This window comes from Cyanistes caeruleus, chromosome Z (assembly GCF_971803275.1).
Source record: "Cyanistes caeruleus chromosome Z, bCyaCae1.hap1.1, whole genome shotgun sequence".
Taxonomy (NCBI): Eukaryota; Metazoa; Chordata; class Aves; order Passeriformes; family Paridae; genus Cyanistes; species Cyanistes caeruleus.
Genome location: NC_141732.1, coordinates 45,824,127 through 45,851,098, shown reverse-complemented (window position 1 = coordinate 45,851,098; position 26,972 = coordinate 45,824,127). Strand labels below are relative to the sequence as shown.

General features: G+C 37.7%; 1 protein-coding gene across 21 annotated transcripts in view; it reads left to right on the top strand.

Moving 5' to 3' along the window:
- Window positions 1–15,984: 15,984 nt before the first annotated feature.
- Window positions 15,985–26,972, top strand: part of LOC147648412 (uncharacterized) — an 85,387-nt gene continuing 74,399 nt past the window's right edge. For 11 of the 21 annotated variants that reach the window (XM_086866788.1, XM_086866789.1, XM_086866794.1 and 8 more), the window contains exons 1-4: window positions 15,985–17,104; window positions 18,594–18,732; window positions 22,733–22,778; window positions 23,853–23,988. In XM_086866788.1, the coding sequence (XP_086722914.1) occupies window positions 18,684–18,732; window positions 22,733–22,778; window positions 23,853–23,988 (231 nt within the window). In that variant the 5' untranslated portion in view covers window positions 15,985–17,104; window positions 18,594–18,683. Of the gene's footprint in view, window positions 17,105–18,593; window positions 18,733–22,172; window positions 22,277–22,732; window positions 22,779–23,173; window positions 23,278–23,852; window positions 23,989–26,972 lie in introns of those variants that run through there. The other 10 variants (XM_086866795.1, XM_086866787.1, XR_015280044.1 and 7 more) reach the window with 9 other exon arrangements.

Genomic DNA, 26,972 nt, shown 5'->3' with positions numbered 1-26,972 from the left:
TAATATAAGCCCTAATTTTTAAATACCTCTATCTTTGTGTGCTTAGCTATTAGATTCCTGAATGGCACTGAATTTTAAATTATTTATTTTGAGTTGATGTCAATGTGTTTGTTTTAACTCCTAAGTTTAGTATAGCTCATCCCTATCTCTTAAGTCCAGCTTATGTTCAGTTTGATATGAAGTAAAATGATACTTCAAGCTGGAGACTCTGAATTAGAAATAAAATTATTTGTTTTTTACTTAACATACAGGTTTTCTTGCACCACCTAGAGAGGGAAGAATTACAGCTCTTATAACTGGACTTGTGGGCACACTACAGCTGTCTTTAAACAGCCACACTAGAGCACCAGTAACTTTAATATCTTTCTACCTTTATTTCACTTACTGATGCGGGGGATACATATAATACCTATATAGGATATATGGTGAGGCAGGTGTGTATAAATATACGTATACACACACATATGAATATATATATGTATGTATGTGTATATATATATATATATATGTATATGTATATATATGTATACATACATATACGCACACACACAGAGACATATATACATATATATGCATATTACCACCTTGGTAGCTGAGGACTTGAGAAAAGCAGTTCCAAGGGATTTCACGGCTAGGGTGAAGGAAATTGGACAGAAGGAAGATTGCTTAGAATGTACTGGAGAAATGAAAGCTACCTTCCTAGAATGACAGCATAGATCACAATACCCAAACCTACTCTGAACCCTTACTAGCCATGACCTTGGATTTCTACTCCTCATGTCCTTGATACATGAGTTGATCCTTATGGAGATCCTCTTTGGTCAAGATCTGCTTGCCATGTCTGGGCAACACACAGAGAGCTGTGTATAGCTGGGGCCACCCAGCTGTGTGTCCAAGAAAATTAAGCAGCTGTGGCTGTGGCAGAGGTGGATAGAAGAAGCTGTAAGTTATTTATTCCCCTCAATAGATGGTAAAATACTGGTTTGCCTCTCTTGGAAACCTGGGTTGCTCAGGAATGACCATGCTTCCAGTATTTTTGCTGTTTGCAGCATTACTTAGCACTGCCTGCCCCAGGGGCCTGGCAGAGGTTAAGAAGAGGTCAAGCTGCCATAAACCTGACCCTGCTAAGAGTGAGGACTTGTGTCTGTATCCCCTATTGTGCTCCTAGTCTCTCTTCTGTTTAGACAGTGTGCAAGAAGATATTTCTGGGTATTTGGATGTAAGTATTTGGGCAGTTTAAAACCTATCAAATATAATAAGACTGATTAATTAATAGTGGTCACTTTGCACTACTGATCCTGGAAATATCTGCCTTCTAGTGTCTGCTACTTGCAGTCTATGAAGAGGAGTTCCCTAGCCAAATGGGCATTTTCATGCTTAAAATGATGCAATTCAGTCTGATCCATGCCCACCTTGAATCATTATTCCAAATGGCAGTATGCTATTTCTTATTTACTACTGACTTCTATTATTGATTGCCTTTCGTGACTTAGTCAACAAATACACTCTAATCCTGGGTGTCCTTTCAAGCCAGATCTGATGGGTCTAAGTTGCATCTAAATAACCTTAAGGGAGGAACTGATTGCCTTTTAACTATGCTAGCTTTATTATTTCTGCATTATTTTAGCATCAAACTGAACTGTTTCCAGCAGCTGCTGCTAAATTTGCAAGGCTTCAGAAGGTACTAAACATCCTACTCTAGCTTAGATGGAAAGGTAAACCGTTGCTCCATTTTTTTTTTTTTTTTCTTTTTTTTCTTTTTTTTTCTGTACAGCAGAGTGCCTTCAAGTTATCTCATTAAGACTGTATTTCACAGCTATGATGTTGCCACTTCCCTGCAGGCCTCAATATCTTTGATCAGAGATCCAGCCTGAAAAATAGAGGCTCGAGGCTGAGTCCAAGGGAGTCATGATAACATGTGTTCTTGGTCCCTTTTCTTGAAGAGAAGCTAACTAGTGTGTTCCTTGTCCTCTGCTGCAGAAAGAAATAGCCCTTTTATTACACACACATGCACATACGCACACACAGTTCCAACACTTCAATTCAGACTTGTTGCTGCTCTGCCTCCTTCACTGTCCACATTCTGGCTGTATTGGCAGGAGCGGTAGCACAAGGGTAGAAGAAGAGGCAGCATTTCAGGTGTCACTCTGACAAGGTGACAACAATAGAAAGTGCTGTGGGTTCACAGCAGTGGGAGCAATATCTGAGAACACCAAGTGCAGCCTGTAAATAGGGAAGAGCATGCCCCAAGCACGCTTATCTCTTGTTTGACACTTGGTGGCTGCTCAGAAAAAAAGAGTTAACTGCTTTTTCCTCTGCTGAGGCCTATAAAGGGTGTGTGTTCTTGCCCATATCATGCCTGTATTCATGACAAATTGAACACAAACTCTTGTATGCTGTCTAAGCATATAATTTCGGGTATTAGATGGGCTGCTGGGAAGCCACAGCTTATCTTGTATCTCTCATATCTCTCAAATAGCCCAAATGGAGCACATGTAGAATCTGAATACAGAGTCATGTATGGCACTTTTAATTGCTAAAGTGAAGCACTTTCAATTCCTGGCAAAGAGGTTTCTGCTGCTGACATTAGAAAACCAGTAATATGTCTGTACTGTAACCACTTAATTATACACAGAGGCATAATCATATAATGTGTCACTACTCTGTAAAAAAATTCTGTCTGTGAAACTTGTATAGAGACATCCACAGAAATATGAATAGTATTTCATTCTCACAAACGTAGTTTTCAGAAGTGACTGAAAAAACACAGTTTCCTTCCTGTGGGGACTATCCCAGTATCAAAACCGGTTTTTTTTCTAAGCTGAAAAGCAGAAGAAGAATCTTTCTAGAACAGAATATTACCAAGGAAATATCAAGAATTAATGTATGAAGATATTTTAATTTCTATCAGTGTGAAACCTTGTCTCTTTCATCACTCTTCAATGAAATAGTGTATGTGGAAATGGGAAAAAGACTGATTTGGCACAATTTGCTTCTGTCATTTGAAATTTAGCTTGATTCTGTAATGAGGTGAGATGTTAACAGTTTGCTTTTCTATCTCCATTTGCACTCAGACATTCCATAAATAAACAACATTCCCTTCTTATTTTTGCAGAAACCAACCCAATAAATCATACATGGTTAGCTGTTTGAATACCATTAAAGTATTATTTCTCTAAGGTACCTATCCTACCTCTAGTGTCACCTAGAAGAAAAGCAGATTGTGGGGAGTATTGTGTGGAAAAATTACCTTCATTATCTGTATACAAAATTGCACCATCTTTGACCTTTATGAAGGGTCAGGTGAGATCTGAGTAGTACTATCCAGTCCAGGCAAGGAGCGCAGACAACTAAACAGTACAATTCATACTATTAACAGCTTTAAAAAAAATAATAATATGTGTGCTACCACCTGCTTTATTTATGTTTGTTTGTGCACAGCTTCAGGAGCTGCTAAGGCTAGACATGTGTGGGTGTAAGGCTTACTGAAATGGGCTGAGAAAACCTGAGAGATACCCATTATGATTACTAAGTAGTATTAGAGGGAAAGAAAGGACAGGAAATTAGATGAACTATTTCTTCTGTTAAGATCATCCCAAGAATTCCTTTTCTCCTCCAGCACAAGGCATTGCCCATTAGTGGGCTCTCCTTGGAAGAGTGGTCAAGGGATCATATTGATCAAAATAAACTGAATTACCTATGACATAATTTATGTATTCACAGCAAGATACACATAAATGGAAGGAAAATAATTAGTAATTCCAAGCACCATGGTGATGATGAGACACCTGCAGGATAATCATCCAAATCAAATATTTGTCTCAGCTTCTTCAGATGATCTATCTGTTCCTGTAGCTGCTGAATGTCAGTGGTGCAGAGCGTGTGCTGAAAGGCAAGACTGCCAGCTTGACAAAGGCAGGAATCCTCCTCCCACATGCAGCAGCAAAGCTCTCTTTCCCTCTCACTATCATGCTTTGCCCTCAGCAGCAGTCTAAATTTTGAAGGGAATCAACAGTATTGCATTGCATGAAAAAAGATAGCCTAATTTACTCAATGCTTGGCCACAAAACTTACACACTGAGCCACTTATAATAAATTTGTAGAAATCATTTTTCTTCATCTATATTATACTTTATGTAAAGAATATTGGCTTTCTGAGGCTCTCAGGGCATATCAATATTTTGTCTCAGATAGAAACTTGTCTTCTGAAGAGCTGTTTTGTATTTTTAAAATCTTAGTCAAGGAATGTCTAGTTTGAAGGCAGGCCAAATATAGAACAATGTGCTTATTTTCCTCAAGTATCTGGGAAAATAATTAAGTTGGGTTTTTCCAATTCACTGAAAGGGCATATTCATTTGACTGGGAATTTCAGCTGTGTCTAGGACAGACAGCTATCTTCCAAAAATTAGAGGAAATGCTAGATGGTCTTGAAATCAGACATTTGAAGGAGGTTTCCAGATGTGGCCTCAGCGCTGCCCTTTGCACCAGTCGTGGAGATTTGCACGCTAAATGCAATTTATTCTTTTTCTACAAAAAAAAAGTAGAGTAGAGGCACCTTTCATGTTGACAAACATTGCCACACTGGAGGAAACATTCACATTCAATTGTGGATGCTTCCAAAATCCATTTGGGGTACACAGGAATGCCAGCTGTCAGATGCTGTCAAATAAAGTTGCTGAATCAAGATCTAAATCTGTTTTGTTTCTGCTTCTAATGTGTGGCAAATTTCCATGGTTGTGATGGCCACTATACTATCTCAGCAAAGGTTTCTCTGGGGTCACAGAAATAAAGATATGGAGTATGTGTAGGTTTAAGAGATATTTATACATCCTACAAGTTGTGCCTGCTTTTTTTACCTACCTGAAGAAACATATCCTGAAATCACATCACACATATGGGCTAGAGCATTCAAAATCTGTTAGATTCCTGAGAAATCACATAGGCTCAGGTGGCCATGAAAGTGATTAGTAATTGCACTTCTATCAATGAAAATATCTCACCTAGAATTTCCAAGTCCAAGTTATTTCTGAAAATTAGAAACTTCATGCCTGTGTATAACTTCACAGTAGGCAGCAATAACAAACTATTCTGTGTTTATTTTCTTTTATGAGGTTAGAAATTCATATGGATAAAATTTAAGTACTCTGATATATACAATGAGTACATTTGTCATCTTGCCATTCTACCTCCCTGCATTTAATTGCTTCTCAGGTGATTTAGCTGAAAACCATCAGAAAAAAAAAAAAATAAACTAACAGACATGAACTCTCTCCCTTCCTCCCTCCAGCCTATATTTTGAATCCTGAATATTACATAAATATATAAATATGCATACAGTTGTGTATAGCTTGGTGATAATTAAGGTTCAGAGAGAAATGAATAATCCAAGTGACTGCTTGGGAAACTACTGCTGTTTTGACTGACCCATGTCTCCAAAATTTCTGAGAATTCAATTGTTCAGATTGTGGTTTACCCATTGTTTTGATAACTCCAGTTAACATGTTTTCAGATATAGCAAATATTATATGACTATACTACACAAATTGTTTGTGACTTCCCTGTGAGAAAATGTGTGTTTAAACAGCATAATTCAGCCAAGTTGTTCCAATTTCATGTCCTTCTTTCAAAGTGAAGTGAAAACAAAAGGACTTGACAGAAGGAAGCCATGCTCATATTTAGCTTACTTAGAAGTCTGTTTGCTCATTGATAACACATTGCTACCCTGGAGAATAGGACAGGGGTGGTTTGCCAAAGATGTTCAAATTCCTCTTAAGGCAAGCACCTCACCCATATAACCTATATATGGTATAGATTACACAAGGCTTCTTTCTCCCCCTTGTCCCCCAAACTGATGAAGTAGTGGCATAAATTCCTAAGATCCTATTTCTTCTTCTTTAGCTATAAAGCTGGCAGAAAAATAAGATCCATGTGTTGGGGTTTTTTCCCTATGCATATCATGAGCCTAGAGATAGATCAGAAGACATTATGAATATGAGTTAGAGTGAATGTGACAACAGCCTGTAGCCACACTTCCTTGGGCTGTAATCTAGTTAAATCTTGCTAGCTAAGCAGTCAGACATTTCCTGGTACTTAAGTGGAAGGACACAGGTGAATTTAGTAGGAGTGACTGTGCTGAATTTGCTTGTTGATGTGGAGCTAATGGGTCACTGCTGATGGTATTATCACTGTCTTTGGCTTCTAAATATGCTATTAGGAGAATGTGTCAAACTGAATTGTGAACTTTGAATGGAAAATCTCATTGCATAAGAAGCACTTTAGATATATCTGAACATAACTACATAACTTTAGCAGTAATTTCACTCAAATTGATTATTCAATGGAACAGTTAATACTTTGCCCCCGTTTTTGTAACATGCTAACATTTTTAGAGGGAACTCTTCTCCAGTTCATGGGACCAATCGTTTGAGATTTGAGAGTACATTTTTCTTTGAGTCATAATAAAATGCCTATGCCTCATCTTTTCTTCCAAGACACTGAACAGGAGGATTCAAATATGGTAATAAAGTAGATAATGAGAAAAAAAAAATTCTGTATATGTAGACAGGAACTAAGAGAATTATGAAAATTAATTTTACATGAGATCTGGAAATGAAATCTCATTGCTAATACTGATCAGTGTCTTCTTTGGAATTCTAATGTGTCACATCCCCAAGTCTGAAAGTGTTTCCCTAATTTTCCTCATGTTATTTCCATAAGAATATGAAATGCTGCTTTCTTAGAAACAATCCAGAACAATTTCAGCTATGATTTTCAACTCAGTCCTTAAGCCTAGTTATGGTTTAATCAGTGATTTCTCTAAAAAAGATAATATAGTTATCTGAAAGTTATCCACCTTTATTTGCTGTTGGTTTCGGGGTTTTCCACTTCATCCTTCCTGTTCATGTCAAGAACTTTTCACTGGGCACCTGACTGCCAGAAAGTCTGGGAATGGTTTACACTGCAAAATATTGCACAACATATTTTAGTAATACATAAAATGCTGATGTGGACGAATTTTGCTGTAGATGATATGATGATACATACTCAGGGTGATAGATTTAAACTAACTTTAAAGATGTAACGAAAACTTAATCTAAAGATCCTGAAAGGTAGTGTATTTACTGCTTTGTGCAAAATAAGAGCAACAACAAATCTTTGTATTAAATGATTTTAATCCTTGTTTCTCCTGAGGCCAGGATAAATTATTTATGCATGTTCTATATATAGACATTTCTTATAGACATATAGACATGACCTTTGAACATTATGTGTGTTCATTAGATTGTAATACTCTTTAAATGGAATTCTTTATGATTTTTAACTTCTAGTATTCCTACTACATCTGGTAAAATTTTACAGCTTCCATCTTGCATTACAAGACAACTAGTCCATAAATCATAGGCCTTTAATATTTGACTATGTCATTTTAATTCATATACAAAATTATGTTTGTACATCAGACAGGTAACAAAAGTAGACCTTTTTTTGTTAATGTTCTGTTTTGTTAATTTTCTGGCCAGCAGATTTGGTCTTCTAAAGACTGAGGTTTAGATGAGATGAGAAGAGAATGGATTAGAAAGAATCTGGAAGCTAGACTTGATGAGTTTTTCACAGTTGACACCAGACTTTTAGCTCTGCATTGAGAATCTGTGGCAATGTAATTGAGAAAGTAGGTAACTGCCATAATGTCATGACTTGGGTTTCACTTCAAGTCAGGCATGCAGGCATGTGAGTAATCTTTATTTTAGCATTTGTCTGGTTCAGATAGTACATATCTTTATATCTATAGGAAAAAATAAAACACTTTAGGAATATTCATAGTCATACTTCATTTAATGCCTTGTTTTTATCAAGTGATTCACATTGAATAAGCCCAAATTTTATACCCAAAAAGCTATTCCTCAAAAAGCTAAAATGATTGCATTTCTGTACTTCTATTATATCATATATATATATATGTGTGTGTGTGTGTGTGTCTGTGTGTGTGTGTGTGTGTGTGTGTCTGTGTGTATGTGTGTGTGTGTGTGTGTATGTATATGTATGTATATAAAGAGAAAAATATAGTTTCTTTCAGGAAACAAACTTTTCCTGATTCAGAATTAAATAAATTAATTTATAAGAGGTAAAGCAAGGTGCAATTTCAATGACTTAACACTATTATTTCAAAACTCCAGGGATGGAAGTAGTCTAAATTAGTGCAGTACAAAGAACTAGACATATTTTTATGTTGAATTCTGCCACTGGCAAGATAAATGTTTCTTCCCCAATTGTTTGTACCAGACTGCAGAATAATAGCTGGGGCATCCCAGCAATCTGTTCATCCATTTGACTGAACTTTCCAGAACTAGCTAGAAGCCTCTACCCCCATACTTCTCTCTGCATAATCTTCAAAATTTGAAAAGCTTGTAAAAGAGGAACATCTTTTTACTGGCAGTCCTTTGCTGACAGCTTTATACCATAAAGCAATTATGTTCACCCTTCTTTCCTCTCCAGCATTTCCTGAGCATTCTTCTTTGGCAGTATTCAGCCTGGCTTTTTAAGGGTCAGATACAATGGCACTGTTCTGATAGTTCCTGATAAAATAAAAATATCAAAAATATTCACGTTTCTTTGAACAAAAGATACTCGCTTCTTTGGTGCACTTTAGCAAAAAAAACCCACCTATCTTTAATCGGTGGGGTTCAAAACTCTTGAACCCCAAATCTTCAGGAAAAGCACTTGCAAGAAGATGGGTGGCCTGTAGCTGTAGCTCTGTAAAGGCTGCCTGGGAATGATATTGAGCCTCCTGTAGAGCAAATACTCTGTGAGTTCTTCAGAGTTTACTCAGTGTGGCAGGAAGGGAGGAACAGTGTATGGAGAGCCTGCAATGACACTCTGCTAAAGTGTCTGCCATGAATCTCACATTCTGAAAAAACTGAATTGATGAAAAAACTATCTCCCTAATCACCTACTGTATCTAATGCTTCTTGAGCATAGTTCAAGAACTATGAGAGATGGACAAACCAAGAATCAGTGGCCTCCAAGAATGAACAAATAGAGCTAGAAACATTTTGTGAAAAAAGTAGTTGAAAATACCCAGGAATAAAAAACCCACCTGAAGATGAAGACATTTAGCATCTTCTGCAGATTTGGATTCTTTCCTTAGCCTATTATATGAATGGAAATTAATACAGTGATCTTTCCCAAGGGTTTTATTCACAGCTGAGTAGGACTGTCTATACTGACCTGCCTCAGATTCCTAGTCTCGTTTGGACTATTTCATGTTTCAAAACCTGTGATATAATTTGCTATATTTGAAAATTACTGCATTATAGCCATCCAGGAATAGAATTATAGGGAGAAAGGGAGTTCAGCTTCTGAAAACATGAGCAGCATTACAGTAATGTTTATTCAGCACTAGAGAAATTAAACATTTCTTTTACAATAATTCCTGTCTAACTGGTTCCGCTGAGTATCATATAAAGACTGTTTTTCTGTCATAAGTCTTTTAATGATCATGAATTATAAAATTACTTGAGATTTACTCTCTTGGAACTTTTTCATCATTGATTTAAAGAATCAAAGGCATCAAGGAGATGGAGATATAAAGTACAAAGCCTATAAAATATATAGATACCAGTCTATAGGCATGAACACAGGACTGGCTGTCCCAATGTTATATTTCCCTTCCAACCTGACATGAAGAAAGTGCTGAACTCTCACAGTTTTGCACAAAAGTGAACTTTCTCATATTGCACATCAATCCCAAGGATTCCCAAATACCCAAAATTCTCTGCAGCAGACCTCATTCCTGCAGTCTTGTTTTCATGACTTCCATATTGATCTCTATAAAGTTCTTGTGCCATTTTGTTTTTATGTTCTGGGTCAAATTTTTCCTATTTTCTGTGTAACAGGTCTTCCCACATCAGCAATACAAAGTCTACCTTAAACTAAAACAAGAAGCACTAAATCATAAAGTACAGTCTCACAAGAAGTTAGATTCTCATTTAGGGCAAAATAAAATAAAAACTTCTGCGGGTGCAGTGAAGCACTCTTCTGCTGCTTTTCCCTTTTCTTGCACCCTTGTGTTCAAAATGCAAGTCTCTATCTTCTCTTGTTGACTGATGACAGAGAAATATGTAGGTAGAAGTGAGAAGGGGAGGAAGAAGATAAAAGAGTTTGCTTTAGAAAAGATCTTTCCTCTGAATTTGAAGTATCCCATAATCAGAATGAGAGGCATCCAGCCTAGGCAGAGAGCAGCAACAAGCCAAGTCTGATGCCTGTCCCTGCTTATCCTTTCCTGACCTGTTTCTACCCCCAAGAAAGGTTAAGCTGCATGTGAAACTGAAAGAGGTCTTGAAGGATCTAGCCAATAAATCCCTTCCCTTTTGCAGCACTGAGAGTGGAGGAAGACAGGTACAATTGGCCTGAACCAGCTTTAAGTAACTGGTTTTTGTTGGGTCTTTTTTTTTGTCTTTTTTTCTTTTTTTTTTTTTACAATGATTAGCATTAGTAAGAAGGACAAAATGACAATAAAAATGCTTCTGCTCTAAAGTGGCTTTAGTGGTTGATTTGTACTCACTCATCTCTTAGTTTCATAGACACTTAAGAGGCTTAAAGCCCTTCAAAAGCAATATTTAAGGACTTGATACATTTACTTTCTTTCCACAGTTCCTTTCTTTCTGGTCCTCAAAAGATGTTTTAAAAACAAAGCTCTCCAGATAGTCTTGTCCTCTGTCTATGTGACACCCTCTCTACATTTTTGTTACTGTGTTTCTGGTGCACTCTTATCAGTTGCCTCCTAGATGATTGCAGCTCTGTGATTTCAAATCTCGGATGTGGTCTAAATTTCTCAGAGGAAATCCAGAGTGCCAAACTATTTTCATCCCATTTTCAGAGATTCTCTCCCTGATTGTTGCCACACTTACAGCTTCTTGCAGGCTTCTGTTGAAGAGACCACAGGGACAGGGTCCTGTAGTAACCGGGAGATGTACTCCTGGCTCCTCTTGGTGGGCAGAATCCAACAACAGCAAATGCTGTAGATGTTGAACTTTGACTTTCAGCAACAGGCTCCTTGACTATCTCTTCCCTGATTAGAAGTTCTCTCTAATGCCAGTCAATCCCTTAGCTCTGTGTCTGCTTATCATCTTCTCACAACCACACCAGACCAGCCAGCATACTCAGGTGATTATTTCCCAATCAACAATTTTCATCTAGATGTTGGAGAGGTAGTAGAGTAAGCCAAGGGAAGAGAAAGTCATCTTCAAAGACAGATTCAGAAACTGCTCTTCTGAGTGACATGTTGACCATTGCCACCATTGCAACATGAATGCTTCAATTCCATCTTCCTTTCATACTGATCACCCAGTTGCAGTGGCTTGTATCTTTACAGTCTATGCTCAGCCTTCCTTCTGTACATAAATGGTAGCTTACACTCAATTTTTTCACTGTACTAGTGAAAAACATCCTAATAATGCAATTTCTGTATATTACATATTAATTATACATATATATCAATATTAATGCTATAGTTTGATTATATTTATAAATAGCTGTCTGAGACCATGCAGAAGATACTGAGGAAATGAATTTGAGAACACTGGAAAAATTAAGAAACCAAAAGATAGGAACATTATTATAAGAATAACAAAAGGCAAACAAACTTTTTATATACTGTGTATATATCTTCCAGCTTTGTGGGTTTTTTAAAGTTATTTTTCTTTAATGGAACAACACCTAGAAACTGAGATATGTAAATGTACTGTTTTCAACTTAGATGTTTGATTGCATTGGTTTAGTGCATGGACTGGTCATCAGTAACTCACAGGGGTTAATGCACATGCTGCTAACATCTTTTTCTTCCATGTCTTTTGTCATTTGGTTGTGCCAGTCAGTTTTTTAGCATTTGTAGATAAGATATCTGAGAAGGTCAGCTGTGGGTCAAAGATGCTTGGCTAGGTCTATATAAGCCAGTCTGATATGAAGGAGAATAAACCCAAGTTCAGACAATCTGTCCTGTGTACTCATCTGCTTGCTTGGTCACTAGCTCAGTAATCTGTGTTACACAACCAGCTGTCACTAATTTTCTTATATCCTTTATATCTTCCCTGTCCATCCCACTGATTTATATATAAGTTCCATGGCATATTTCTGTTTATTCAGACACTTTTTCTCAACTTTGGTGTCTGACTCTTTATTCAGGATAACAGAAAATTGGCAATATAGATGTGAAAAACCTCTTGTGTTTTAAAGAGCATTGCTTCTCTACATTCTAGATGTACATCTACATTCACCTAATCAGGGCTCCTTTTGTCCCTGGGAAATTAAGAACTTATCCACAAAATGGTTTTCACGTTCATATGTCAGATGGACCCTGCAGTTGACTAAATAGGAGCCTGTGTTTTATTTTGAAGTGTCCCCTTGGGATATAACCATACAGACACTACAGTTACCACTCAATTATCCTCTCCCTTTCTCTTCCTTCTTTCACAAGGATTTATTTTTACAATACTTTTAAGGGAGAGAAAAATTAAAAAAATAAAATTTTAAAAATTAAAATTAAATTAAAAGAGAAAGAGAGAAAGAAAGAAAGAGAGAAAGAGAGAGAGAGAGAGAGAGAGAGAAAAGAGAGAAAGAAAGAAAGAAAAAGAAAGAAAGAAAGAAAGAAAGAAAGAAAGAAAGAAAGAAAGAAAGAAAGAAAGAAAGAAAGAAAGAAAGAAAGAAAGAAAGAAAGAAAGAAAGAAAGAAAGAAAGAAAGAAAGAAAGAAAGAAAGAAAGAAAGAAAGAAAGAAAGAAAGAAAGAAAGAAAGAAAGAAAGAAAGAAAGAAAGGAAGGAAGGAAGGAAGGAAGGAAGGAAGGAAGGAAGGAAGGAAGGAAGGAAGGAAGGAAGGAAGGAAGGAAGGAAGGAAGGAAGGAAGGAAGGAAGGAAGGAAGGAAGGAAGGAAGGAAGGAAGGAAGGAAGGAAGGAAGGAAGGAAGGAAGGAAGGAAGGAAGTGGCGGAAGTGGCGGAAGTGGCGGAAGTGGCGGAAGGAAGGAAGGAAGGAAGGAAGGAAGGAAGGAAGGAAGGAAGGAAGGAAGGAAGGAAGGAAGGAAGGAAGGAAGGAAGGAAGGAAGGAAGGAAGGAAGGAAGGAAGGAAGGAAGGAAGGAAGGAAGGAAGGAAGGAAGGAAGGAAGGAAGGAAGGAAGGAAGGAAGGAAGGAAGGAAGGAAGGAAGGAAGGAAGGAAGGAAGGAAGGAAGGAAGGAAGGAAGGAAGGAAGGAAGGAAGGAAGGAAGGAAGGAAGGAAGGAAGGAAGGAAGGAAGGAAGGAAGGAAGGAAGGAAGGAAGTGGCGGAAGGAAGGAAGTGGCGGAAGGAAGGAAGTGGCGGAAGGAAGTGGCGGAAGGAAGTGGAGGAAGGAAGGAAGGAAGGAAGGAAGGAAGGAAGAAAGAAAGAAAGAAAGAAAGAAAGAAAGAAAGAAAGAAAGAAAGAAAGAAAGAAAGAAAGAAAGAAAGAAAGAAAGAAAGAAAGAAAGAAAGAAAGAAAGAAAGAAAGAAAGAAAGAAAGAAAGAAAGAAAGAAAGAAAGAAAGAAAGAAAGAAAGAAAGAAAGAAAGAAAGAAAGAAAGAAAGAAAGAAAGAAAGAAAGAAAGAAAGAAAGAAAGAAAGAAAGAAAGAAAGAAAGAAAGAAAGAAAGAAAAGCACAGTGCCATAGCATCTCCATATTCTGTCCCCTGTAACTTTCTGTAGCCAGTACTGTTAAAAAGTTATTAAAAGCAACTTTGTAGAGAGAGGGCAAATAGGCTTTGAGAATATAAAGTAAGCCTAAGGCAAGAAGAGGTGTCCTGAACTCTGATCTAGTGTTACTTCTGTGAAAAAAAGTCACTGTAAACCCTAGTATGTACTGCTTATTTTTTGAAACGAATAAGCAATTTCACCATCCCTTGCTGAGAACAAAGCATAATGCAAATGGTGACAATCTTCTGTAAATTTTACAAGTATTATCCATGTTTGTGGTGCTTAATTTGGGACAGAATTAGAGTATTTGTAGGATTTTTGTTACATCTTACTTTATGAAAAAAGGAGCCTCAAACTTATTATATCAAACACTTGCTGCATTACTTCCCCAGAAATGTACTTGCCTCTCAATCCAGCCAAATGGAAAAAATGCAGTCAGCAAGGAAACGGATTCATAAAGAGAGGAGAATGGCAGTTTTTCAGTTCAAAGTTCCTTGGGCACAAACAATATCACAGCAGAGCTGAACCTAGAAAGAAGAAGCTGTCCTGCTTGTCCCTGGGAGTACAAGCTTATTGTAACACTTTATTTCTGAACATTCTTTAAAACTTGGCAGAACAAATGAAAGCAATAACTAACAAGACCTTTTGTAGGTCTAATTTCAGGTGGTAGTTTGTACTTTTATTATTTCTAAAGCAGCTTGTAAGATGCTTTGCATCTGATCTACAAGAGTTTATTTATCTCTTGATCAAGCTTTGATAGAATTTCTTGTTTTCAGCTGTTCTTTTCTAACAATTGTCCACAAAAATCATGTCATAATCCTGTCTCAGTGATCTCACTTAAATTTGCAATAGCTTCCATTATTTATTCCTAATCTACTCCAGCTAGAAATCACTCTCAGAATCTCAGCCCCATTGAAACTCATTATACCAATTACATGATGGCAGCATTTGTCAGAGTTATTTATTCACTATTTCAATAGAGAATTACTGCATACATGATGATGCAGTTATATGTTAGCAGCAAGAAAGAAGTTAATACTGACATATTTACTATATTCTTTGGCTCATAAGCAAAGATTTTTCTGAGCATTTACTTCATACAGGTTTCGGTGGTATATGTGTCTCATGTACTGAATTACTGAATGTGGCTATATGCTTTTTCACATGTTGAAACAATTCAGGCACTTTCCTATTGTGCTTGAGACTTAGTGGTAACTCTTTGTGTTCACGAGCATTAATCATCCATGACGCTTGTTACCAGTGGCCTAACTTCCCTGCCATTTATCATGGAACAAGCTTCCTTTGTGTCCTGTGGGGTGCACTCACTCTTGAGAACACCTTCTACAGGGTGAAAGGTGAATGAGACTTTGCACTGCATATAGGTTTTCCTCTAATGATGATCCATTTGCTGTGTATGTAAAGTGTCAAATATGGCAGTTTATTTGGCAGCTGCCTAATTTCCAAGCTGACTTGGAGCAGAACAAATCAGGGGAATTAAATTACTTTAGATAACATTTTACTGTTAACACTGTAGAAATGGAGCATGTGTGGTAAAAACATAGAATATGGTACAGTTCATCTAGCTGGCACACTGTTAGTCCAGCTAACACTTTCTTGTATGAGTGAATTCACCCCATTTTTTATATTTATTAGGTGAGGAGGGAGAGGGGTGGGGGTACTTTTGGTACGAATTACTGGTACAAAGAAATGAAGGCAAATATATTTGTACAGTATATTTCATTACTGTTGACCTAAATGAAAGATTACCTGAAATTTAAGGGGTGAAAGAAATTTAGCTTGCAGGGTGAGACACTGTTGGACTGAATATCTTGTTTACGTGTTTGGAATCTCTGAAGAGAACAACTCTCTTCCAAGCAGAGTGCTGATGCTTACAGCCTCTAAAACATTAGCAGACTGAGACAGCAAGTATTTCAGAAAAAGCCAAGACAAGTTATTCTTTAAAGGTGACACAAGAAATTATATAGATGGCTACAGGTTGCTTAGAGACAACTAGCATATCATGTTAATGTGATTATTGTATGGAATAATTGCATTTTCTGTCAGTAGCTCTGGTGACATGGTCTTCATCAGTGAGATATTTCCCACTACCAAAAAGCTGAAAGCACGTCAGCCCAAACTTCTGTGTTAAATTGTAAAATCAGTTACATTGTATTAATCAACTTTTTATTTTTCTCTTCTTTCTCTCTGATCATAGCATTATATGGTTCTGCAGTCTGGGTTAGAGTGTGAGAGACTGCGAGGATTGCTGGCTGGAATCTCTGTGTGTGAGGGCCGGGCAGGCCGGGCCTTGCCCTGCTGAGGCGAGGCCCTGCCCGCACGGCCCAGCCCCGGGCCCGTGTCCCAGCCCCGCCGCGGCCGCCAGGCCCTGGCACGCCGGAGGCCGCGCTCCACACCCGGCCCTGCGGCCCCAGCCGGGCCTGGCAGTGGCCGAGTGACCGCGAGTCCCAGCCGGGGGAAGGGCCCAGCAGGCCCAAAGGGTATTTAAACCAAAGCCTGCGGCAAGCACGCGTCCTGAGCCTACCTCCTCTTGGAAATTCTGTCAGCTGAACACCACTGGAACCAGGACTGCTAGATGTATTTGTTCTTTTCTACATATTCTTGTTCTTCTAATTCCTTCTTCCTGGAGTTTTGAGTAACTTAAAAACAGATGGGTTTGGAGTTTGCAAAGTTATATAGGCTAAGTTAATGCTTTTTAAAATGTTCTGTGTTGATTGAATACTGTTCTTTTGGCAAAGTTCTCTGACTTTCTGAAGGTTGTCAGTGAAGTTTTTTGTTGTTTGATGTCTTGAGAATATTTTGTCATTATTTCTGCTTTGCATCTAACTCAGGGTACATCCAAATCCTTTTAAGAGTCTCATAAAGCAAGACTTTGGGGCCTTAAAAAGATAATTTACCATTTGCAATCTGCGTGCTGTAGTGTTGGCATAGTTGTCACTGCACTAAACCAAATACAATGCAGAGACAAGCTGCAGGCAATCCAGGAGACTCTTGGAATGCATGGCGGATAACCTCCTGAGGCAGGTAATAGATAGCTCTACCACAGAGGATGATGTGGTAATGGACCTGATCACCAATTTGAGCAAATCAGCTGGGGACATCAAGAGGCAACCTGACCGGCAGTGATCATGCATGGTTAGAGTTGGCAGACCTGAGGAATATGGACCAGGACCTTGCATTTTAGGAGGAGAAGTTAATCTGTAGGGCCTTCTGGGAAACTGCCCTCTGGAACAGAAAAGCAGAACAGAGCTGGCAGATCTTGAAGGATGCTTTTCAGAGCACAACAGCTCTCAATTCTCATGTGTAGAATGACAGCAAAGAATGTGAGAACACCGATATGGATGAATCAAGAACTGCTGGTCAGACTTAAACATAAGGAACAAATGCACAGTCAGTGTAAGTAGAGGCAGGTAACCTGGGAAGACTATAGGGACACAATCAGTTTTTTTAGGGATGGGGTGAGGAAGGTCAAAGCATGGCTGAAGGTTAATTTGGCAAGATTAATAATAAGGCTTCTGCAGGTGTATCAGCCATAACAGGAAGACCACACTGATGAGTACAAGTGGTAAATGGTAACTACGGATAGGGAGAAGGCAGAGGCACTGCCTGATCCCTGGAATTATTCAAGGCCAGGTTATACAGGGCCACAAACAACCTGATCTAGTTAGCGGTTTCCCTGTCCACAGCAGGTACTATGTGATCTTTAAAGTACCTTCTAACCCTAACCATTCTATGATTCATTCTATGCTATAAAAATATGTGTAAGTTTCTAAAAATATTAGACATAGAAATTTGTACTTAAAGATTGATTTGATTTGCTCGATTTAAGTCTCAAATGACAAGAGAAAGAAATAAACTTCTTAGTCTGAATTTACTGTACTACATTTACAGGTCACTTCTTTTGCATTGTTAGGAACAGCTTGCTATTTTTACTCAACTCTTCTAAAAATAAAAGCTTAATGTTGGTTTTAATAAGCTAGATGTGGGCTCATTGAAAGAGTTAGTTGGATCTTTGTTTTGCTAATGGACATCAGAGAATTCTTCATTTAAGAATGTGTGAGGAGAATTAGGATGAAAGAAGTACAATTACTTTTAAATATCTGTCCCCAAAAGCTGTGTATCAGATTGGTGAGAGTCCTTATTTTGAGCTGGGTCAGCAAATCTTATTCATGCCTAATGCTGTCCTCTATTTGTTTTCAAAATAGAGGTTTTATTAATTGTCATTGGTGTAGCTGGCTTCAAAATGTAGGTCCTCTGTGTTTACACAGATGTTTTACAACCATGGAAACCATTAATTCCCCCCAGCAATTTTCTGCCAAGTTTCTTTTATGCTTCTCTTGTGGTCACCCAGAACTCTCAAAGCGTGGTAATATTAAGCACCTGCATATTCCACTGGAGTGTCTTATCTGTCCCACATGAAAGGTCTTATCCAGCAGACATTCTTAGTATATTTTTGCCAGGTTAGACCTGGAGCATCTTAGAGACAGCTATAGCTCTGACTCAATGCTCAAGAGTATTCTTGAGTCTATTAGAGATCATGTTCTGTAATATCTGGATCATAAAAGGGTATTTGAGCACTGTTCTTGGGAGATGATCCAGCTATCACACTCAAGGATACTTTTATACTGTCTTGTCCAGAGTCAGCTTCTTTCAGGCATAAATATTCAGCAGTGGAAAGAGCATGTTTTCATATCATGTGTAGGATTTCTATGTGAGAGGAAGAAAATAGAGATTCCAGTTTTTTCTCCAAAAAGTAGATAAAACCTAACCTGACTTAAAACAGTAAAGTCCAAAGCCCTCTTCTTCTCTTGTTTGGTTTTTTTTTTTTTGCCTATTTCATTCTTTCTGTGAATTCATATTCAAATTTACTTCTTTTGTTTTATAGCCTTCATTAATTCTAAGTGATGAGTGAAGTTAATGGGACGTTTTCTTCCCACTGAGGTGCAGATTTAATGCATGCTTAAGAACACAGAGAATGCCTGTCTCAAACGGAAAGCAAAGAGAATGCATAGGCTCCTTGAAAGGTAAGGGTTATAAAAATAAATTGCCAACATCTTCACTGTTTTTTTCTCAGGGACTGAGCTGCCACTAGTACATTATGCATGTTGTTTTTTTTAAAGACACTAATTATTTTACATGATGTTTATTAAGCCCTTTAAATCATTGCTATTCACCAGCTACCCAAATTCTTCAAGTGCAAGCAAAAGAATTAAAGGTCATCCATGGCTTTGACGTGCTTTTGATGAATATGGTCTGTATAACATTTACCACAACTCAGAACAGAAGCCATTATTTAAGTAAAGCTGGTTATTGTTCATTAGTACAAAGAATGTGCAGTAAATACAATGAAAGATTGCTCGGTTTACTATATCTTTGTCATCCAAAGCAGCTCTATGAATAACTACAGGGATTTGTCTTTGAATGACTTATTTGCTTGCTGCCTAATAAATAACATGTAATTAGGTTAATATATTGTTTCCTAGTTATGCTAGCAATGTAGTGGAGGGAAATAAAAGGGTGATTTCAGATACAGAAGAATGGTAGATAATATTAACACTATCCCTTAAAATGCTTGGACTCAGAAGGTATGGCTTAAACTTCTGGGAGGTCTATGTGTAAAGGAAAAGCAGGAAATAGGTTTAATGAGTTCCTTATTTCTGAGGTACTGAGTTATTGCACAGGTAGTATAAAACTGCATCAACTATTCTGTGCTGAATAAAACAGCCATGGTGACCTGACACTGGAGAATGAAAATATGCTATGCTAGTATACAACTCTGGATGTTTTACTCAATCTACCAACATGTTTTCTGGAATTTGTATCTCAGGATCAACAGTGAATAAGTGTCCATTTGCATCAGCTGACTCCACTGGAAATAAATTTTTGATTAAATGTCTTCAGAAGACCTCATGGCACTCAGAGGAGTTGCTTCCTTACTGTGTGAATGTTGAACAGGCTAAATGCCATGATGTGTAAGGGCAGTGACAAAAAGCATTAGTAGGCAAAAAAATTTTCATTTGCTCTTTACTAAGAAAACAATGAATATGAATATGAGTCACCAGTGATACTTTAAAAATTAAAAGATTGTTCAGTAATATGTTTGCATACCAGCATCTTGTTTTAGAAGAAATTTAGGGATGCTCTTCAGGACATTGAGACAATGCATATGTCCCTTAGGCCAAATTTAGAATTCTCTTAAACTGCCAATTCCAAATCACCCACATTTTATAGAACTCAGTATTAGAAACAGTGAGGAACTTTACTCATCTGTGTAAAGTGGTCTTTACACATCTGAGGAGAGGCATGAGTGATCGTTATTCACATGCAATTTTTGTCTTCTAATCAAATATCTTATTTATTCTCTAATGTCACAGGCTTTATGAATTTTCAAACAGGGTCAAATATAGAGAAAAAAAAAAAAATCAACTTCAATCATGACAGGCAGTCAAGAACATACTTAAATGATTTCTCCAAATCTCTTTGGGCTGACAGAGGAATTAGAGGCGAGGTTTAAGTATCAGTGTCATGGATCTTCTACTGCTTTTCCTTCAGTAGCATCTCAGTTCATGTTTGCTAAGCCTGTTTATAAAAGATGTGGAAGATTCAGTCCTTGTTCTTAACCAGACTGAAAGTATTCACCTATGAAAGTCACCACATCACAGAACAAGCTCTTTTCCTGACCTGTACTTCTGAGGCAGCATGGCCCCTGTTGTTGGCAGAGGCCAGAGAAGAGGATGTTGGTGTCATAATCGGTGCAAGCTGCCAAGGAGATTGATTTTTCCTCAATAAAAATGAAAATAAATCATGTATCAGGTGATTGGTGATGAACTAGATTTGTGCACACAAATGGTGGTTCCTATCATCTGTGAAAGGATGTGTCCCAGGGACAAGAGCTGACTGTTGGAAATGATACAACTTTTAAAAAAATTTTTATGTAACTTTAGTCAGCAGCTCTTCTCCTTTGCCCAGGGTCAGAGGAGTTGAAGTTTCTCTTTAAAAGACTCCGTTCATCTGGTAAGGCCTGATGAGCTATGGATTGGGAGCAGACAGAAGATACACAAGAGAAGAGGATTAATGAACATAACTCCAAACATTACCCCCTGGAGAGGTCAGAAGCACCCGGTCTGGGAAAAGATTGATAAGAGAACCAAAGAAGGAGGACCAAATTAGCATTGAAGATGAAGGAAATGATAACCAATAGGAGATTGAATACTAAGAATTGTTTAATTCAAGACCCAACATATGAGAATTTCTTTGGGTTTTGTCTATATAGGTATGTGAAAAGTCTGGTAAGGAGCCATGTGTAAGGGAATGATTTTCACTGCACAACCCAGGCATGTGCGGATGAAATGATTTCTATTGCACATCCTGGCCAGAGTAAAGTAATGCCTTGATCCTCTTAACACTGAAAAGATGTTGGAGCGTTTCTATCTTTCCTGCATTTTGGTGATGACATGATTGAAAGAGGCTTAATTGGTGGGTGTCAGCTCTCTTGCTCTCTGTGCTGGGTCTGGCTGAGACAGAGCTAATATTCTGTATGGCAGCCCATAATATGCTGGTTCTTTATTTCCTTTTTTGGTAAAATGGTGTTGATACACCAATATTTTATCTGTTGCTGAAAAATACCTGTGTCGCCCTGAAAACTCAGTTTTCCGAGCCTGATGACACAGTTTCTGAAGACTTTCCCAGGACAGTAACTGTAAATATAGATATGTATACATTCTTTCTGATACACGTCCTTTGATAGACATCTCTCACGGCCAGTGTGGTTGGGAAGGTGTTATCCTGACTATCCAGTCCCTGGCCGTGGTCAGAAACCTATAAATTCTGAGAGAAGAAATAAAGCTCTCTTCCTTTCACCACTCATCGAGCTGTGTTCATGTGACCTATTTCGTATCCAGCAGCAACATACCTGAATATCTTTAAGGTCCACTATTTTTTCCCCCTGTTCCCAAATTGAGAAGCCTTGGGAATGTCAAGAAATTGAGAGAAGACAGCCACAACAGCTGATCAGATCTGACCGAAGTAATATACCATAATTTGTCATGTTCAGCAGCAAAAGTTCAAGGGAGGGGGAAGACAAGGGAGGCATCTCTTCTGTAGTTTGTCTTCCAAATTAGCTATTACGTGTGCTTAGGCTCTACTTTCCAGGGACACCTGGACACCTGACCACCTATGGCAAGTAGTAATTCCTTTGTTTTGCTTGCATGTACAGCTTCATTAAACTGTCTTTAACTTGATCCATGAGCTCATTTGCCTTCTTTTTGTTGTGTCCTGATCCTGCAGATTTGTGGGTGTTTGGTTGTTTGCTAGAGACATCCCACCACCCTTTCCTTTTAAACTCAGGACAGGTAACAAGCACTTTTAGGAAAGTAAATTGTAACTCCAGCCACAGTTCTAGGATTTCTGCATCTTCTTTTGTATCTTGCATGGTATGTGTTTTGCACCAACAATCTATTTTCAGCAATTTGAAAACCAACTTGTATTCCCTAAGAGTGGCTACAGGCAACGGACTCTGCACACACTGCTTTGAACATCTAACCCTAAGGCACTGGCAAATGCACTAAGGTAAGGAATTTTAGAGATGAGATTGTTCCTTTTGTCCTTACCTCACTGCCTTGGATTTACCAGCAACTACTATTCACTGTTTGGTCTGTATCACACACTGTTCTCCCAGTCCTGTGCATTGCCAGAGGCACAAAGGGACAGATAGGGAAACGTGATCAATTCTCAGTTTGAAGTGAAATGGCAGGTCAGTTGTTCTGTGGGTTTAGAATAGGCAGGAATATAAAAAATGGCTTTGTTGTGCAACAACTCATATTCATTGGGAATTGAAAACTGCAGTGTACCCTGTTTGAGAACAAGCTGATACTTACCCCTTAATTGCATGATTCCCAAATCTTTTCAGTCACTTTTCATGGACATTTTAGTAAATGATGGATTTTAGTGCACATTTAGCTTGCTTAATAGCATTATTTAATGCTGTGTGTTACTTTGAGTAAAATTGTTACCAATTTTTAATAGTGAACTGCATCAAACTTCGGACCCATACTGCTCGATCTTCCAACAGGTATGATTTAATTAAATAATAAATAATTATATCTATTATAATAAATATAATATATAACAATATGTTGTTTTATTATATATACTATACTACACTATACTATACTATACTATACTATACTATACTATACTATACTATAATTAATATAATATAATATAATATAATATAATATAATATAATATAATATAATATAATATTTATACTATGTATATAATATAATGTAATAGTAATAAATAAATATATCATTATACTGGAAATCATCCTTTATTTATTGTCCCACTGCAAATTGATCCTCTGCATGTTTATCTCCTGTCAATAATGCTTTAAGGCTTGTTGGCTTGTTTATTAAAATGCTCTAGACAACCATCTATTATAAATTTTACATCATGTCCTTTTAGATCAGCTGCCTGCATGAGCAAATTTGAAATATATGGGTGTGTGCACAAACACAGTGTGTGCCTGTCTAAGTTTCTTGTAAAAGAAGAATCTGAAGAACTGACTTGTAAGGGCCTTTCATTACCCTCCATCTTCCCTTTATTTTTTTGCACACAGTGAAAAGGACCAAGATGGCCCCTTTTCAGTGTTTAAGTATGCCCAGTTCAGGCAAGTGAGTGCTAGAGAGCTGCTGAACCAGAATGAACCAGAATAAGAGTGAAATATTTGCTTAAATGTTTTGCTAATGCACTTTAATGCAGTGCTTACATTAGTGCCTGTGTTAATTCAGTATCTATTAGCTGCAATTCAGCAAGATGATCAGGTAAGGGCATAATGTAACACTGCACAGTCACCCTACTTCATCACCAATATCTCCTAAACTTGAAGTTAAGCATATATTTAACTACTTTACTGAGCTGCGTCTTTAATGAATATATTTTATTTAAGGTTATCTCAAGTTAATAATTTTTGAAGCTATTCTGCCTTTCCTCTAGTTCCCTTCATAGTCTGTGTTTGCCACTGCCCATGAAATAATTAATCAAGGGGGAAAAAAATGAATCTTCTAATTAACACAGACAACATAAACAGAATAGTGGCATTCCTTAGTGCAATAAGACAGCTAATTGTTTCCTCTCCCTCCAGTGTGGGAGAGACAACTGCACAGGCAGGGAGGAAAGCTTTTTCCATTGCGCTGAAGGGGTTGTGCACCATTTATCAAGCTGACTGCTCTGTCATATCAGTGGAAGGACCCTGGAGAGCCCTGACCATGAGATTGAAGGTTGGTACCAATTTACTGCAACACAAATGCATTGAACAGGAAAGAGAGAGCTTCTAATCTCTTCAATTTTCTTACATTACCCTGAAGGCTAGGGAATTAAATGAAACAGTAGCTGGTGACAACTTTAGAGGATCCTGAATGCATGACAGGAAAAGTACTAAAATAGCTCAATAGTTTTATTTTACACATTATACACTTTATACATTTATACATTTTATACGTTAATCTTACCCCTGCATAAAGAAACAGGTTATGCCTCTTGGATATACGTCTTCTTAAGAGAAGGAGAAAAGCTTACTGAATTCAGTATCTGTCTGACTCAAATTTGTTAGCAACATTTATAAAAAAATTATTAAAAACATATAACATCAAGCAGAACATATCACAGGTCTTGTAATTTTCCTTTAGTTCATTGACTTTGGCAAACTTGCATTGCATTTTTGATCTTTAGCAGTTCCAATCTCTGCAAAATTATTAGAACAGGAGAATTTGTTGGGCCAGTCAGCTCTTATGCCCACTTCATCCAAAGTCCTTATACCAGTCTCTCCAGAAAAGTGAAAGAGATCCATCCCCACACACAGTGGGAGAAAACCAAGATCTTGTCCAAACACTTTGGCTAGAGAATGTTTTAAACAGCAAACATCCAGCCTTATTTCCTAATTAGTCATTTTTCATTTTGCATTAACTGTTGCAAGGCTGAGTATTTATATAAATGTCCATCTCCATCATTAAATCTTGCTTGGTTTTGATAACTGATGAATGCTGCATGGAATCCTCCTCTCTGTGACTGCAGCGTTAATTCACAAAAATATGAAAAAAGCGGCATTTATATGGCATCATCATCATCCCCTGAACAGATTTAATTCTTGCACAAAACATAGCACCTTCCCTTACAAAGCTACCCACAGGAACAGATGCATTTCAAGTGCTGCTAGCAAGATATAAATAATAATAGTACTACATGGTTATATATAAATGGGAATAATCTTAAGGCATCCCTATACCTTCAATTTAAAGGATTGCTAAAGGCCATCATTTCCCATTTCCTGGTAGGCTGGGGGAGTGGGGAGTCACACAATAAAAGGACATACAACAATTATTATAGCATTACCATTTGCAATCCTAGAGCTAAAGGTCAGTGTGGTTTGCTACTGTAATATTTCCAGGGATTTATAACTTGCCTGCATAAAATTTTTCTCCAGGTTAATATTTTCTACATTGAGTGCTAATCTGGATATGATTTTTTTTTTCAGAATAAAAAAGGAAGAAAATGTTTCACTATAGGTATGAACACTGTTCCAGTCCTAGGTTGTTTCAAATTTATGCTCTCTTGTAAACATACACATTTTAGACTTCAGAACTCTGCTTTAGAAAGTGAGATATCATATAAAATAAGTCAAAGTGATTTCCAGTTTGAAAACAAAACAAAAAATAATAATATTGAAATTATCATTATGAAGTCTTATAATGCTCCAAGCATTTTGTGTCCACACACGTATGTCATCTATAGATTTTATTAGTCACAAAATGGCACATGTCTTAAACAGGTAATCCCTCTTTCAACAATTGAAAAAGAATTTTATCTGGACTATAAGAAGTGTTGATCTATTATCACAGGGAGAACGTAACAGTTCTGCGAGGTAAGTACCATTGCCCTCCCAAGAGAGCTGCTAAGCTGGGCCTCAGAGCAGTAAAGTGTTTGAGCATATGGTTTGCTAGAGAGGGCCCCTGCAACTGGGGCGGAGTCTGATGGTTGCTGTGAGTCATTGTCCTGCATTGCAAGGGTCTCTGCTGTTACTTGGAAAGGTCAGTAGGGAAATTGCTGCCACCCCAGGCCTGTGGTCTCCCCTTACCTTTACTTCCACCATTTGCAATGACTTCCGGAAAGTCTCCTTGCTCCCACCCTGTGGCCCAACCAAGTGACCAGCCGTCCCCTTTCTATACAGACACATACTCCTTCCAGGTGTATTTGGAGCCCCTTCAGCTGTCTTAGCACCTTCTCAGCATTCTCACTGCAAATCTGCAGTGAATTCTGCACTTGAATTCTGCAAGTTTAACATAGTCTTTGAAATCAGCTTCTCATGATACTTCTCCTCGCTAAGCTAATGTGTTCCTTCATTAAAAATTAATCAGGCAGATTAAGTAGCTTTTATCTTCCCACCATTTTAAGCTTATCTCTTTTGCCATGTACCCCATCTAAAAGAGATTCACCCACACCAGAGTGCTGGTCCTGAGGACCAGGAACACCAGATATCGTTTTTAGCCTTTTCCCAACTTTTTGTCCCTCCTTCCTTTTCAAGACAAATTCACTCTTAAGTGAATTTCTTAACTCATTAACTCTTAACAGAGCTGGGTCATGTGGGTTTGAAGAAAAAACTGGTGTGAGGAGCTTCATGCTTTGAATCCCTGGGAGGGAGATACCTCTGTTTCCCAGCTTGAATATTTATGTTCCTTGTAAAGGAGAGGTCATTTATAGACCTTGAAGACTTGAATTTGTAAAGGGCTCATTTTCCTTATCTCTCTTTTCCTCCATGATTGTAATCCTTTTTTTTCTGCATCTTGATCTTTGCTGGCTTTGTTTATTTGGATGTTAACTTACAGCACAGCACCATTCTCCAGCCTCTGCTATACAGGATCTAGCCAACCTCATGCACTTCTGCATAGGTGGGGACAGACCTTTAGAAAGCACTTAAACCTTTTCCTGTCATTTGAAGTCATGAGCTAGTTTATGCTTCTTCTTGTTTTCTCCCAACTCTGTGAGTTACTCCTTTTTGTGGATTTTTTTTGAATTTCTTTTACTTTATTTCATCAAATTATGTCATAAAGTATTTTCAAAGGGAAAAATGTATCATTTCCATCCAAACACAATCTCATGAAAACACTAGTTTATCAAATGGTTACACTTTGCTCAGCCACTTAGAGTCTTTCCGCATGCTAAAATAGGCCTGAGACTTTAAGAAGTAGATTTAAATACTACTGTTTCT